Here is a 16,778-nt window from a genome sequence, read left to right on the forward strand (position 1 = left end):
GGTGATACCACACTGTACTTTTGATTTGCATTTCTCTAATGATTAGTGATGTTGAGCATCCTTTCATGTGTGTGTTGGCAATCTGTATGTCTTCTTTGGAGAAATGTCTATTTAGCTCTTCTGCCCATTTTTGGATTGGGTTTTTTTTTTTTTTTTTTTTTTTTTGCAGTACACGGGCCTCTCACTGTCGTGGCCTCTCCCGTTGCAGAGCACAGGCTCCGGACACACAGGCTCAGCAGCCATGGCTCACGGGCCTAGCCGCTCTGCGGCATGTGGGATCTTCCCGGACCGGGGCACGAACCCGTGTCCCCTGCATCGGCAGGCGGACTCTCAATCACTGCGCCACCAGGGAAGCCCCTGTGCAAAAGCTTTTAAGTTTCATTAGGTCCCATTTGTTTATTGTTGTTTTTATTTACATTACTCTAGGAGGTGGATCAAAAAAGATCTTGCTGTTATTTATGTCATAGAGTGTTCTGCCTATGTTTTCCTCTAAGAGTTTTATAGTGTCTGGCCTTACATTTAGGTCTTTAATCCATTTTGAGTTTACTTTTGTGTATGGTGTTAGGAATTGTTCTAATTTCATTCTTTTGCATGTAGCTGTCCAGTTTTCCCAGCACCATTTGTTGAAGTGTCTGTCTTTTCTCTGTTATATACTCTTGCCTCCTTTATCAAAGATAAGGTGACCATATGTGCATGAGTTTATCTCTGGCCTTTCTGTCCTGTTCCATTGAGCTGTATTTGTTTTTGTGCCAGTACCATACTGTCTTGATTACTGTAGCTCTGTAGTATAGTCTGAATTCTGGGAGACTGATTCCTCCAGCTCCATTTTTCTTTCTCAGTATTGCTTTGGCTATTCGGGGTCTTTTGTGTTTCCATACAAATTGCGAAATTTTTTGTTCTAGTTCTGTGAAAAATGCCAGTGGTAGTTTGATAGGGATTGCATTGAATCTGTAGACTGCTTTGGGTAGTATAGTCATTTTCACAATGTTGATTCTTCCAATCCAAGAACATGGTAGATCTCTCTACCTGTTTGTATCATCTTTCATTTCTTTCATCAGTGTCTTACAGTTTTCTGCATACAGATCTTTTGTCTCCTTAGGTAGGTTTATTCCTAGATATTTTATTCTTTTTGTTGCAGTGGTAAATAAGAGTGCTTCCTTCATTTCTCTTCCAGATTTTTCATCATTAGTGTATAGGAATGCAAGAGATTTCTGTGCATTAATTTTGTATCCTGCTACTTTACCAAATTCATTGATTAGCTCTAGTACTTTTCTGGTAGCATCTTTAGGATTCTCTGTGTATAGTATGATGTCATCTGCAAACAGTGACAGTTTTACTTCTTTTCCGATTTGTATTCCTTTTATTTCCTTTTCTTCTCTGAGTGCTGTGGCTAAAACTTCCAAAACTATGTTGAATAAGAGTGGTGAGAGTGGACAGCCTTGCATTGTTCCTGATCTTAGAGGAAATGGTTTCAGTTTTTCACCATTGAGGATGATGTTGGCTGTGGGTTTGTCATATATGGCCTTTATTATGTTGAGGTAAGTTCCCTCTATGCCCACTTTCTGGAGAGTTTTATCATAAATGAGTGTTGAATTTTGTCAAGCTTTTTCTGCATCTGTTGAGATGATCATATGGTTTTTATTCTTCAATTTGTTAATATGGTGTATCACATTGATTGATTTGCGTATATTAAAGAATCCTTGCATTCCTGGGATAAACCCCACTTGATCATGGTGTATGATCCTTTCAATGTGCTGTTAAATTCTGTTTGCTAGTATTTTGTTGAGGATTTTTGCATCTATATTCATCAGTGATATTGGCCTGTAGTTTTCTTTCTGACATCTTTGTCTGGTTTGGGTATCAGAGTGATGGTGGCCTCGTAGAATGAGTTTGGGAGTGTTCCTCCCTCTGCAATATTTTGGAAGAGTTTGAGAAGGATAGGCGTTAGCTTTTCTCTAAATGTTTGATAGAATTTGCCTGTGAAGCCATCTGGTCCTGGACTTTTGTTTGTTGGCAGATTTTTAATCACAGTTTCTGTTTCAGTGCTGTGATTGGTCTGTTTGTATTTTGTATTTCTTCCTGGTTCTGTCTCAGGAGGTTGTGTTTTTCTAAGAATTTGTCCATTTCTTCCAGGTTGTCCATTTTATCAGCATATAGTTGCTTGTAGTAATCTCTCATGATCCTTGGTATTTCTGCAGTGTCAGTTGTTACTTCTCCTTTTTCATTTCTAATTCTATTGATTTGAGTTTTCTCCCTTTTTTTCTTGATGAGTCTGGCTAATGGTTTATCAATTTTGTTTATCTTCTCAGAGAACCAGCTTTTAGTTTTTATTGATCTTTGCTATTTCCCTCATTTCTTTTTCATTTATTTCTGATCTGATCTTTGATTTCTTTCCTTCTGCTAACTTTTTTGGGTTTTTTTTGTTTTTCTTTCTTAATTGCTTTAGGTGTAAGGTTAGGTTGTTTATTTGAGATTTTTCTTATTTCTTGTGGTAGGATTGTTTGCTATAAACTTCCCTGTTAGAACTGCTTTTGCTGCATCCCATAGGTTTTGCATCATCATGTTTTCATTGTCATTTGTCTCTAGGTATTTTTTTGATTTCCTCCTCAGTGATTTCTTGGTTATTTAGTAGCGTAATGTTTAGCCTCCATGTGTTTGCATTTTTTACAGTTCTTTTTCCTGTAATTGATATCTAGCCTCATAGCATTGTGGTCAGAAAAGATACTTGATACGATTTCAGTTTTCTTAAATTTACCAAGGCTTGATTTGTGACCCAAGATATGGTCTGTCCTGGGGAATGTTTCATGAGCACTTGAGAAGAAAGTGTATTCTGTTGTTTTTGGATGGAATGTCCTATAAATATCAATTAATTGAAGCTTGTATTTCCTTATTTATTTTCATTTTGGATGATCTGTCCATTGGTGAAAGTGGGGTGTTAAAGTCCCCTACTATGATTGTGTTAGTGTTGATTTCCCCTTTTATGGCTGTTAACATTTGCCTCATGTATTGAGGTGCTTCTGTGTTGGGTGCATAAATATTTACAATTGTTATATCTTCCTGGATTGATTCCTTGAACATTATGTAGTGTCCTTCTTTGTCTCTTGTAATAGTCTTTATTTTAAAGTCTATTTTGTCTGATATGAGTATTGCTACTCCAGCTTTCTTTTGATTTCTATTTGCATGGAATATCTTTTTCCATCCCCTCACTTTCAGTCTGTATGTGTCCCTAGGTCTGAAGTGGGTCTCTTGTAAACAGCATATATACGGGTCTTATTTTTGTATCCATTTAGCCAGTCTGTGTCTTTTGGTTGGAGCATTTAATCCATTTACATTAAAGGTAATTATTGATATGTATGTTCCTATTACCATTTTCTTCATTGTTTTGGTTTTGTAGGTCTTTTACTTCTCTTTTGTTTCCTGTGTAGAGAAGTTCCTTTAGCATTTGTTGTAAAGCTGGTTTGGTGGTGCTGAAGTCTCTTAACTTTTCCTTGTCTGTAAAGGTTTTAGTTTCTCTTGAAACTCTGAATGGCATCCTTGCTGGGTAGAGTAACCTTGGTTGTAGGTTTTTCCCTTTCATCACTTTAAATATGTCCTGCCCCTCCCTTTTGGCTTGCAGAGTTTCTGCTGAAAGATCAGCTGTTAACCTTATGGAGATTCCCTTGTATGTTATTGCTTTTCCCTTGCTGCTTTTAATATTTTTGCTTTGTGTTTAACTGTTGATAGTTTGATTACTATGTGTCTTGGCGTGTTTCTCTTTGGGTTTGTCCTGTGTGGGACTCTCTGTCCTTCCTGGACTTGGGTGACTATTTCCTTTCCCATGTTAGGGAAGTTTTCAACTATAATCTCTTCAGATATTTTCTCAGACCCTTTCCTTTTCTCTTCTTCTTCTGGGACCCCTGTAATTCGGATGTTGGTGCGTTTAATATTGTCCTAGAGGTCTCTGAGACTGTCCTGAATTCTTTTCATTCTTTTGTCTTTATTCTGCTCTACGGTAGTCATTTCCACTATTTTATCTTCCAGCTCACTTATCCGTTCTTCTGCCTCAGTTATTCTGCTATTGATTTCTTCTAGAGTATTTTTTTTTTTCCTGGTATGCGGGCCTCTCACTGTTGTGGCCCCTCCCGCTGTGGAGCACAGGCTCTGGACGCGTAGGCTCAGTGGCCATGGCTCACGGGCCCAGCTGCTCCGTGGCATGTGGGATCCTCCCAGATCGGGGTGTGAACCCCCGTCCCCTGCATCGGCAGGCAGACTCTCAACCACTGCGCCACCAGGGAAGCCCTAGAGTATTTTTAATTTCAGTTATTGTGTTGTTCATCACTGTTTGTTTGCTCTTTAGTTCTTCTAGATCCTTGTAAAATGTTTCTTGTATTTTCCTCATTCTGTTTCTGAGATTTTGGATCATCTTTACTATCATTACTCTGAATTCTTTTTCAGGTAGGTTGCCTATTTTGTCTTCATTTATTTGGTCTTGTAGGATTTTACCTTGCTCCTTCGTCTGTGACGTATTTTTTTGTCACTTCATTTTTTCTTTTTTTTTTTTTGATGGGTGGGGCTGTATTCCTGTCTTACTGGTTGTTTGGCCTGAGGTGTCTGTCCAGCACTGGAGTTTGCAGGCAGTTGGACAGAGCTGGGTCTTGGTGCTGAGATGAGATCCTCCGGCAGGCCTCGTTCCGATTGATGTTCCTGGGGTCTGAGGTTCTGTTAGTCCAGGGGTTTGGACTCGGAGCTCCCACCCCAGGAGCTTGGGCCCAGCCTCTGGCCTGGGAACTGAGATCCCACAAGCCAGTCGCTGGGGGTTCCTCCCGCCCCCTTAGGTGTCCGTGGTCCCCCAGCGGTGCCTGGTAGGTGCCCTAGTTGTGTGGAGACACAAAGTTAATTGATTTTTTTCAGGAGTGTTCCTGAAGCCCGACCCCAGATCCTGTGGGAAAGCCTTTCCTCTAAGGCCCTCTGTCAGTTTGATTTCTGCAACCTGTGACGATGCAGACACATGTCCACATCAGTGTCATTGGTCCCCCCGCCAGTAAAATTCCCAAATAGTCTGAATGTTGGTAGAAGGAAGGATCTAGGGGTGTTGAAACCTTCCTTTCCCAAGCCCTGCGGATTTCTCAGTTCCTGCAAACTCGTGCCCTCTTTTGGCTCCAGCAGGCGGTCAGATGGTTCCTAGCACCTGCTGACCATCTCAGAGGATTCCGAAGTAGGAATGCCATTTGTTGGGCCTGGAACCCAGGGCCACTTGGAAGCACCATGGGACGTTAGGGGTGGGGAGCCTGTGATCCGTCCCATTCAGTCATTTGTTTGCTTTTGTCCCCATACTGCCAATACATCGATCGGGAAGCTTCCAGAACTGAGTCCAGGCGAAGTGGCTGGGAGGGAAGAATGGTATTAGGTCGTGGACACTCTTACTTGAATCGGTTTCCAGAGGAAGGTCCTGGGTCCTGCTCATGCTCTGTCTGGGCTCCATCTGTGTCTTGGCCTCGGACACGGGGACCTCTCCCTTGAGGGTGTGGAGAAAACTCCCAAGTGTCTGGAGTAACAGTTGGGTCTTAAGAGCTTTAAAAAAGAAAAAGGAAGACATTCATTCATTAAAGTTTGTATATGTTTTTTCCCCCTGGGATGTGTTTGGACGATGTGCTTAGCCTTGTGTGAGCCCGTTATCAAGTCTAGAATAAGAAGGTAGAAATGGAGAGCAATTTTTTTTGATCTCGGTGCTTTCATTAAATGATCAAGGAGAAAGGAGGATGGAGAAAATTCATCAGACTAACTGTGCTCGTTCACGCTCCTCTTGCCCTCAGCTGATGGTTATGTGCGGTCACCAAGCTATCAAGTTTAACTCTTACCTGGAGCAAACGTTGTTACTTGTTTTTTTAACTGATTCCATCACTAATAGAAGGCTGTTATTTGTGCTTTTATCTTTCTTGCCACTATCCGGTGCTGAAATGACACTGCCTGTAACATTTCATTGGATGGGAACCAGAAATCCTGCCTTCGATAGGACTGTTGTAATTTGAGGACTGTTAATTGAAGCTGTTTAAAAAATAAATAGTTTACAGTAAGAAGTAACCCACCACAAGTTTTACCTTGGCTGAAAAAGAAAGAAAAAATCTGCCCACCAGTGATTATTTTCTTTAGAGAATAGCATTAACTTTATACGAAAAGAACGTGAATCATTTAGGTAACTCTTCTAAGGCAGTGGCTTTGCACACAGGATCTCTTGAATTATGAGAATTATACAAACTCCCTTTGATCCTTCTGTGATGTGGTTGTTCCTTTTAACTCGGGAGAGACGCACACGTATGACTGTGATCTGAAATAGCTTTCTGGTAACTCATTCCTGTGAAACCGTGAGAGTTCCCAGTAAGCTGGGCACTGAGGGTGAGTGCCCGCCCCGCGGGGCTGCTTTGCCGTGACTCAGCCTGAAAGGGTTCTGTCCCTCCAGTGGGCGAGCCAGTCAGGTGACAGCTGGGCCCTGGTTACTGGGCGAGTCAGAAGGTCAGGTGCGGACGTGACCTTGTGGAAGTTGGAGGAGCTCGGTCGGTCTAGTTTCACTCCTCCTGACTTTGTGTGATAGGAATGTTCACAGAGCCATCCTGACCCCGGCAGCATGAGAATGTCACTGGGAGAAAATACATGATCGTCACTTGGGGGCAGAGGGGCGCCAAGAGATAAGGACACAGTTGACAGGTCGGCACCAATTTACACAGGGAGGCACAGGGCTCGGTGCCGTCCGAGCAGCCTGGGTCGTGGACTCTGCCGTGTTTTGTTTTTAGAGTACTGACACCTGGGCCCCACCCCTGCAATGATGCTCTCATTGGCCTAGCATGCAGGCTGGGCTTTGGGAGTTCGCACATCTCCCCAAGTCATTCTAACGTACAGGCAAGTTTGATTTCTTTTCTTTCTTTCTTTCTTTTTTTATTGACGTACAGTGGATTGACAGTGTTGTGACTCTGTGGTCTTTCGGTCCTCCTGACCTCACGCTCCAGTTCCTAATAGTTGGATTGCATGCTGTTTCATTCCATCTCCACATCTTTAAACATTCTTTGAATAGATAGCAGGTAATAATGCTAATTAAAATTCTAAGTAAAAGTACCTAGGCTCTCCTAACAAAGAGGAAGGTTAGAGTGTGGAATGGGATAACTAGTGACTGTAGGCTCCATCTGGGGGGTAAGGAAAGGAGGTCCGTTACTGAATTCACGCTTCGTTCTGCCTTCCTGCCGCTTCTCACTCAGAAATGCAGGCTTCAGGTGGGCGGCCTCCCGACCCTGCCCCATGGCTGCTCTGTCCCCAGCGCAGGGCGTGGCCTGGAACAGGTGCTCCAGAAAAGGTGCCTAACACACGAATACATGGGTGAACGACACCTGGGTAGGATTTTAAAGGGGCCCTGGCCTTAGAGAAGCCCACACCTCGCCCTTGCCCTGTTCACCCAGCTTGGGGCTCGGGGCTGAGCCACCACCCCCTCGCATGGCCAGCTCGGTCACCCGACTGTCACCACAGCCTGGGGGTGCACACCCAGGAGGACCCTGGCTCCCGCCTAGAGCTTTGTGCCCTGAGTCCTCAAAGCGAGGAACGAGGGCCGTGAGAGCGTTTTTAAACGTTCAGTAACATGATCGCCCACGTGGAATCTGAAACTTGGTTGTTACACGTCAGAGAAAAACGGGGCACGAAGGCAGCCAGCGTTGCGTTTCTTAGATCAAGGGCTTCTTAGCACACGCTGCTGAGAGCAGTTTTCTTAGTCATCCTGCACCAGTGACTGTGTCAGGCGGCTCTGTCTGCTTCAGTTTTATTTCTTTTAAGGATATTTCCTATAAGAAAACAGTTTGCTCTTCCTGCCTGGTGTAAATAGCATATCTGGTTTCATGTTAAGCTTTCATGCAGGCCCTGTTCCAAGCTCACCACTTGGATGAAAATCAGTTTCAGTGGACAAATTGGCCACCTCTTCCTGGATGCACAAGTCTTGTCCTGTGTTCCCTCCACCCACTTCATTCCCAGGGTGCAGCCCTGGCCCCCCCTCCCTGTGACTCTCTCTAAAACCCTTCAGCCTGGAGGGGATGAACACTCCGTGGGTGGTGAGGGAAGGGAGGCGTCAGGACGGCCTGGAGGAGAAGCGGCTGGTGGGCAGCGCGGGGAGAGTGGGATGGAGCTGAGTCAGCTGGGCCCGTGGATGCTGGGAGCTCAGACTGAGGCTGGAGCAGGGGTGTCGGGCCCTCGGAGAACGGGGTGTACCGGGCAGGTGGGAGGGCTGCCTCGGCCAGTGCTGGGGCTTGCTTTGTCATCCTCCCCGGCCCCGCTTCATCAAGCGCTTGCTGTGGTGGCCGGGTCCCAGGACGGCTTGCGGGCAGCCCTCTGGCTCGAGGGAGCAGGAAACCCGAGGTGCCCAGAGCGCCTGGGGGTCTTGCCCCAGGGGTGTGGACGGGGTCACAGAACTGACACGGGAAGGCTGGCATTCTCACCATCCCCTGGGCGTCTCCCAGCTGCCTGCCTGTGTTTGGCGTCTGCATGGCGAACTTGACCTTTTGAGAGTCTGGAAGCTCCTACGGGGGGGATCACGTGCACTGCCAACCCGCCCAGCTCTGTTGTCAGCGAGCTTCACTCCGTCAGGAGACGAGAAGCACCTGCTTCAAGGTCTTCTGTCTGAGCACCTGTCCTGCGCCGTTCAGCTCAGCCACTGAGGAGATGCGTTCCACGTCCTGGCTGCGGGTGTGGAGCGGATGGAGACAGGGCCCCCGCCCAGCACATCTGCAGTTAAAATAATAACTCCAGAGCTACTTTCTCCACATTTTTTAAAAAGCCCTTTTGTTTCTGACCGAAGCACTTTAAGAGTGGATATTTCAAGTCTATATTTATCAACTCTCTTTTGAAACTTTATATGTCTTTTATGCTGCCCCAGTCCTGGAACATCCGTGTGGGTTGGGGACTGGTGGCACCTTGATGGGGGCAAGAGGCATTGAAAGATAAGGTGAGACCCCAGACAGGTTCAGACGGACCATGGTGGGCAGAAAGGGCTGATGCCCAGTCGCTTTGTCCAGGGCCCCCAGCTGGGTAGGGGAGGCTGGAATTGTGAAACCGCCCGAAGAGGGGAAGAGTCTTACCTAACACCTTCTTTTCCTCCTGGGGGTACAGTCGGCAGGGCTGGGTCTGACCCCACACAGCCGATATCTTCCTCCCAGGCCTGGGCACGGCATCTCCCGTGTTTTGTGTTCGGCCCTGGCTGCCGGTGGCTGGTACTCCCTGACGTTTTCCCTGTCCAGGGACAGCATCGCATGTCACACCTGTGTGATCGTAAACAAGAAGCAGGTTGATCATGAGCTCAGGGTTAACCAGTGCTTGCTTGGTTGCCGCAGCCCTCTTTCGGAGAAGAGAGGGGAGCAGATAGTAACAGTTCTCAAATCCGGCATTTGTTTTGGTGGCAAGTAGAGAAAGTATTCACATGAGATGTTTGACTCTTTCTTTTATAATCTCTTTATGTTATACAGCTTCACCCAGAAATACCCGCCTGTAAAATTTTTATCAGAGAAGGACCGTAAAAGAATTTTGGTAAGTTTACACATCTGATTCATATTTGTAATCGAGGAATTTGCTTTTTAAATGGAAGTGTGATTCACAGCGCATAAAAGTCACCGGTACAGTGTATACAGTTCAGCGTATACAGTGGTTTATGGTTCGTTCACAAAGTCCTGCACCAGCTCCACATCCTAATGCCAGAACATTTTATCACCCAAAGAAACCCCATAGCCATCAACAGTCATTTCCCATCCCACCCCCCTGCCCCCCAGCTCCTGGCAACCACGAGAACGACTTTCCGTCTCTGGATTTGCCTGTTTGGGGCATTTCAAATGATACAATGTGTGGTCTTTCTCTTAAACGTCAACGTTTCCAAGGTTCGTCTGTGCTGTAGACAAATCTGGACCTCATTCCTTTTTAGAGCTGAATAATATTCCATTGTGTGGTGGTACCACACTTCGGTTATCCAGTTATCAGTTGCTGGGCGTTTGGGGTTGGTTGTTTCTCCTTTGAGGTTATTGTGAATAATGCTGTTGTGAACATAACGGGTGGGTACAAGGTTCTGTGGACATAGGTTTCCTCTCCTTTTGGGTATATGTACACCTAGGAGAGGAATTACCAGGTCGTATGGTGACCCTGTGTGTAACTTGCTGAGGAAATGTGAGACTTCCCGGAGCGGTGGTTTTTAAACCCTTTGCTGGTTCACACGCCACCTTGATAAATACACTAGGGGCTTCCTCGGCTAGTGTCTGCTTGTTAAACGCGAACACAAATTCACCGGTGAAAGAACCCCATGTGCGGGCCGTGCAGCAGAGTGTGTCCAAGGAGATCGGCCCTTTGCATTTTGTAAGAGTGCCGGCTTTGTTGAGATATAGTTCATGTACTGTGCAACTCACCCCCTAAAGTGTACAATTCAGTCGTTTTTAGTACATTCACAGGGTTGTGCAACCATCATCGATTTCAGAACGTTTCGTCCCCAAAGAAGCCCTGAGCCTGTGAGCAGTCACTCCCCATTTCCGCAGCCCCTCCACCCCTCGGCAACCAGGAATTGACTTTCTGTCTGTGGACGTGAGCCAATTCTGGGTGTTCATACAGGTGCAGTAATGCACTGTTTGGCCTTTTGTGACCAGCTAGCATGTTTGTAAGATTTATTCCTGTTGCAGCACTTATCTGTACTTCACATCTTTTCATTACCAGGTAATATTCCGTTGTATGGATAGGACACACTTTATTGTCCGTTTATCCTGTGAGCCATGTGGCAGCTCTTTAAACTTTGGAGGGACTGCCAGACTGTTTCCCACATTGGCTGCACCGTTTCACATCCCATGACACGCAGCAGTGTGTGAGGAGTCCGATTTCTCTACGTCCTTGTCAACACTTGTCATGATAGGTCTTTGTGCGTAGCCCTGCTCGTAGGTGTGAAGTGCGCGCTCGTTGTTCTGATTTGAGTTTCCTGATGGCTGACAATGTTGAGCATCTTTTCATGGGCTTATTGGCCATTTCTGTATCTTCCATGGAGAAATGTCTACTCAGACACTTAGCCCATTTTAAAGTTGGGTTCTTTTTCTTTTCATTATCGAGTTCTTTATCCCAGATCTAAGTTTCTTATCAGATACTTGATTTGCAAGTATTTTTTCCCATTCTGTGGGTTGTCTTTTTGCTTTCTTGATGGTATTCTTTGAAGAGTTAAATATCAGTGAAGCTTATTTTTTCTTTTGTTCCTTGTGCTTTGGTGTCACATTTAAGAAGTCATAGCCTAGGGTCTCCCCTGGTGGTGCAGTGGTTAAGAATCCACCTGCCGATGCAGGGGACATGGGTTTGAGCCCTGGTCCGGGAAGAACCCACATGCCGCGGAGCAACTAAGCCTGTGCGCCACAGCTACTGAAGCCCGCGCACCTAGAGCCCGTGCTCCGCAACAAGAGAAGCCACCGCAACGAGAAGCCCGTGCACCACAACTACTGAGCCTGTGCTCTAGAGTTCGTGAGCCATAACTACTGAGCCCGCGTGCTACCGCTCCTGAAGCCCACGCACCTAGAGCCCGTGCTCTACAACAAGAGAAGGCACCGCAATGAGAAGCCCGTGCACCGCAACAGAGTAGCCCCCACTCGCCACAACTAGAGAAAGCCCGCAGGCAGCAATGAAGACCCAAAACAGCCAAAAATAAATTTATTTAAAAAAAAAAGAGGAAGAAGTCATAGCCTAATCCAGGGTCACAAAGATTTGCCATGTTTTTTTCTAAGACTTTTACAGCTTTAGTATCTTACATTTAGGTCTCTGATCCATTTTGTGTTCATTTTTATACGTGGATTTGGATAAGGGTCTCCCGTCCTTTTGCATGCGGCTGCCTAGTGGTCCAGCACTGTTGGCTGACAAGACTAATCGTGGCCTGTTGAATTGTCTTGCCACCCTTGTCAAAAATGAACTGACCATAAGTGTGAATGTTTATTTCTGGACTCTCAGTTCTGTCTGTCGATCTATATGCCTCTCCTTGTGCCAGGACCACACTGCCTTGATTACTGTAGCTTTGCAGTAAGTTTTGAAACTGGGAATTGTGGGTCCTCCACCTTGGTTCTTCAAGATCATTTTGACTGTTCTGGACCCATTACAGTTCCTTGTGAATGTTAAGACCAGCCCGTCAGTTTCTCCAAAGAAGCCAGCGGAGGTTCTTACAGAGACACATGGACTCTGTAGGTCAGTTTGGGCAGCAGTATTGCCATCTTAACAGTATTGTCTTCTGGTTCTTGAACATGGAGTGTCTTTCCATTTATTTAGGTCTTCAGTAGTTTCTTTTAACTTTTTTTTTGTAGTTTTCAGAATGCAAATTTTGTACTTTTCTTTGTTAAATTTATTCTAAAGTGTCTTATCCTTTTTGATGCTAGTATAAATCGAGTTTTGCCAGTTTCATTTTTATATTGCATATTCTCTTGGTAATTAGAAACACAATTGATTTTTGTCTTAATGTCCTGCAACCTGCTCAACTTGTTGGTCGGGTCTAATAGTTTTCAGTGGATTCCGTAGGATTTTCATGCAGGTCGTGTTGTCTGTAATTATAGGTGGTTTAGGTTTTGCCTTTTCAATGTGGATGCTTTGTATTTCACCTTCTTGCCTAATTGTCTTGGCTGGAACCTCTGATACAGTGTTGAAGAAAAGTGGGAGGAGCAGACGTCCTTGTCTTGTTCCTGATCTCAGGGGAAAGGTTTCAGCCTTTCACCATCAAGGGCGTGTTAACTGTGGGTTTTCAGAGATGCCTTTCATCAGGTTGAGGAAGTTCCCTTCTCTTCCTAGTTTGTTCATTTTGCAACCAACCTTGCATACCTGTGATAAATCCTAGCTGATTACCGTGTATAATCCTTTTTTGTATATTGCTGGATTTGATTTGCTAATATTTTGTTGAGGATTTTTATGCCTATGTTTATAAGAGATACTGGTCTAGAATTTACCTTTCTTATGAGGTCGTCTTCTGGTTTTTGTATCAGAGTAATAATGGCCTCGTAAGATAAGTGGGGCAGTGTTTTTTCCTCTTCTACTCTTTGGGAAGACTTTGAAGATCTGGCATTACAGTTGACCCTTGAACAACATGGGTTTGAACGGTGCCAGTGCACTTATATGTGGATTTTTTTCAGTAAAGACACACTACAGGGACTTTCCTGGTGGTGCAGTGGTTAAGAGTCCACCTGCCAATGCAGGGGACACGGGTTCGAGCCCTGGTCTGGGAAGATCCCACATGCCATGGAGCAACTAAGCCCGTGCACCGCAACTACTGAGCCTGCACTCTAGAGGCCACAAGACACAACTGCTGAGCCCACGTGCCACAGCTGCTGAAGCCCACACACCTGGAGCCCGTGCTCCACAACAAGAGAAGCCACCCAATGAGAAGCCTGTGCACTGCAATGAAGAGTAGCCCCTGCTCGCCACAACTAGAGAAAGCCAACACACAGTGACAAAGACCCAGTGCAACCAAGAAAAATAAATAAATACATAAATTTATTTTAAAAAAAGACACACTGCAGTCCATACTACACGATCTGTGGTTGGTTGCATCTGCAGATGTGGAACCACAGATGTGGAGGACTGACTGTAAAGTTATCTTGGATTTCCCACCGTGTGGTTGTTTGGCACCCCTGACCCCTGAGTTGTTTGAAGGTCAACTGTAAGTCTTCTTTAAATGTTTGGTGAAGTTCACCAGAGAAGCCATCTGCACTTAGGCTTAATTCAATTTCTTGTTACAAACCTATGCAGTTTTCTGTTTCTTCTTGAGTTACTTTTGGTAGTTTGTATCTTTCCAGGAATTTCACTGCTTTAGCTGCATGTCCTAAGTTTTGGGAATGCTGTTTCTTCATTGTCATTCATTTCAAAGTCTTTTCTAATTTCCTTTATAATTTATTCTTTGATCCATTAGTTACTTGGGAGTGTGTCATTTCATTCCTACATACTTGTGAATTTCTCAGATATCTTTGTTACTGATACCTAATTTCATTCCCTTGTATCAGAGAACATACCTTGTGCGATCTGGATCCTTTTAAATTTGTTGAGGCTTGTTTTATGGCCTAGGGCATAGTCTCTCCTGGAGAATACTTCATGTGCTCCTAAAAGGACTGTGTCCCATGCTGCTGCTGAGTGGAGTGCTCCGTAGGTGTCTGTTCGGTCCAGGTGGCTTATCGTGCTTTTCAAGTGCTTTATTCGCTTGTTAATCTGCCGCATAGCTCTGTCCAGTATCGAGGATGAGGTATTGATGTTTGCCGTTTTTGTTGTTGAATTCTGTTTCCCCCTCTGATTCTTTCAACTTCACTTCATGTATTTTGGGTCTCTGTTGTAGGTGCGTAAATGTTTGTAACTGTTATATCCACCTGATGGATCGACCCTTTTATCCTTATAAAATGCCCCCTCTTTATCTGTGAACATTTTTTGTTTTAAAGTTTGTCTGATAGCATTGTAGCCACTCCGTCTTTCTTATTGTTGTTTCTATGCTGTGTTTTATATTTTCACATTCAGCGCGTTATATCTTCGAGTCGACAGTGTCCTCGTTAGACAGCGTGTGGTTGGATCTTATTTTTTCTAGTGTTCTGCCTTTTGAGTAATTGTTTAATCCATTCACATTTAATGTTATTTTCGACATAGTTGATTTTTATTTCTGCCACTTCATTGTTTTCTGTTTGCCTCACATCTTTGTTCCTCTGTTCTCCATTACTGTTTTCTTTTGCATTAAGTAAATCTTCTCTTGTATAACATTCGAATTCCTTTAGTTTTTTTTTTTTAGCTGTATTCCAAAAATTTGTTTTGTTCCTGGTTGCTCTAGTGCTCACCACATATGCCCTAACTCATGACTCTGCTCCAGGTTTATACCGTGGTCCAGTGAGGTGTAGAAATGCCCCCCACATTAGTTCTGTGTATTACTTCTATCCATGTTACAAACCCAACACACTGTTACGATTATTACTTTATACAAGTTTATCTTTTAAATAAGCTGAGTGAATAAAGCAGAGAAAGGATATATTTATGGAATTTGTTACATTAACCTTTTTATAACGTTTTTATCAACCTTCATTTGTTCCTGTGGGTTTGAGTTAACTTTGGTGTCATTTCCTTACTGCAAACAACTTAGCTCTCACCTACCTTCTTTGCACTATTGTTGCCAAATATATTTCTGTATTTTAAAAGGATAAATAATATAATTATATATATTATTTTGTTCAAGTGGCTTTTTCTTTTTTGTTGTGGTAAAATATATATAACATAAAATTTATTAATCATTGTTAAGTGTATAGTTCTTTGGCTTTAAATGTGTCCACATTGTTGTGCTAAGTAGTTTGGTCTTTAAATTTAAAGCAGTTAAGAGGAAAAGGGGAAAAAATGCAATGATATTGCCTTTTATAGTTACTCAATTACTTTATTCTCCCCCCACCCCCCAGTATCGTCTGCCTTGTGCCTGAAGACTTCAGTATTTCTTGTATGGCAGGTCTGATAGCAATGAATTCTCTCACTTCTTACCTCTCTGTTTTTTATCTCTCTAAGTTACCTTTGGTGTCTGTAAGATTCTCGGCTGTAGTGTCTCTCTACTGTCTTCATCATTTGTTATGAAACGTCAGCTGTGAGTCACACTGGGGTTCCCTGCGCTTCAGGGGTCATTCTCTTTTCCTGTTGTTCGGTTTCCTGCGGCTGCTGTAATAATTCCACCAACCCCGTAGCTCAGAACAACAGGAGCTCCCAGCTCTGGACGCTGGAAGTGTAAATCCAAGTTGTCGGCAGGGCTGTGCTCTGTCTGGAGTCGTTCCCAGCCTTTCTCTGCACTCTGTTGCGGCCAGTAGTCCCTGAAGCCCTGCCTTGTGGGGCATCACCCCAGCCTTTGCCTCCATCACCAAGCGCTCCTCTCCCCATGTCTCACGCTGGACTCACGGTCCACCCTGATCCACTCTGACCTCACCTGAACTAATTACACCTGCAGTAGCCCCGCTTCCAAATAAGGTCACGTTCTGAGGTTCCCAGAAGGACATACATTTTGCAGGACAGTGTTCAACCCAGTGCACCTGCTTTCAGACTTCATCTTTGTCTCTGGTTTTCATCATTTTTGGTGTGACGTGTCTGCATGCGTCTACCTGTGTTTACATTTTCCTACGTGGAGTTAGTGGAGCTTCTTGAAGTGTAGGTTACTGTGTTTCGTCAGTTTGGGGAGTTTCAGCCATTATTTCCTTGAGCATTTCTCTGTTCCTCTTTCTTCCTTTTTCCCGTTACATGTTGGGGTGGTTATTGGCGTCTCATGTTTGCCAGAGGCTCTATTCACTCTCCTCATTTTCTGTTTTTTTTTTTTTTTAATTATTTATTTAGTTTTGGCTGCGTTGGGTCTTCGTTGCTGCATGCGGGCTTTCTCTAGCTGTGGCGAGCGGGGACTGCTCTTCATTGCAGTGTGTGGGCTTCTCACTGTGGTGGCTTCTCTTCGTTGTGGCTCGCAGGCTCTAGGCGCACAGGCTCAGTAGTTGTGGCTCACGGGCTTAGTTGCTCCACAGCATGTGGGATCTTCCCGGACCAGGGCTCAAACCCGTGTCCCCTGCATTGGCAGGCGGACTCTCAACCACTGTGCCACCAGGGAAGCCCTTTCTCTCTGTTCTTCACGGAGCATGAGCCCCTTTGGTCCAGCGTCAAGTTGGCCGATTTGTGCTTCTCCAGATCCAGAAGATTGTCGAATCTCTCTGGCCCACGTTTCTTTTTGGTTTCTGTGCTTGTCAGCGTAGAATTCCCATCTGTCTGTCTTCTAACTTCTCTTTTTGTCTCTTCCTTCCTTAGTC

The 16,778-nt window shown here is 44.6% G+C and overlaps 1 protein-coding gene across 2 annotated transcripts in view; it reads left to right on the forward strand.

Moving 5' to 3' along the window:
- The window catches only part of UXS1 (UDP-glucuronate decarboxylase 1), a 73,923-nt gene that overhangs the window by 19,889 nt on the left and 37,256 nt on the right, over window positions 1-16,778 (forward strand). For both annotated transcript variants that reach the window (XM_079940415.1, XM_079940416.1), the window contains exon 5: window positions 9,471-9,531. In XM_079940415.1, the coding sequence (XP_079796541.1) occupies window positions 9,471-9,531 (61 nt within the window). The remainder of the gene's footprint in view (window positions 1-9,470; window positions 9,532-16,778) is intronic.

This window comes from Stenella coeruleoalba, assembly GCF_951394435.1.
Source record: "Stenella coeruleoalba genome assembly, chromosome: 13".
NCBI lineage: Eukaryota > Metazoa > Chordata > Mammalia > Artiodactyla > Delphinidae > Stenella > Stenella coeruleoalba.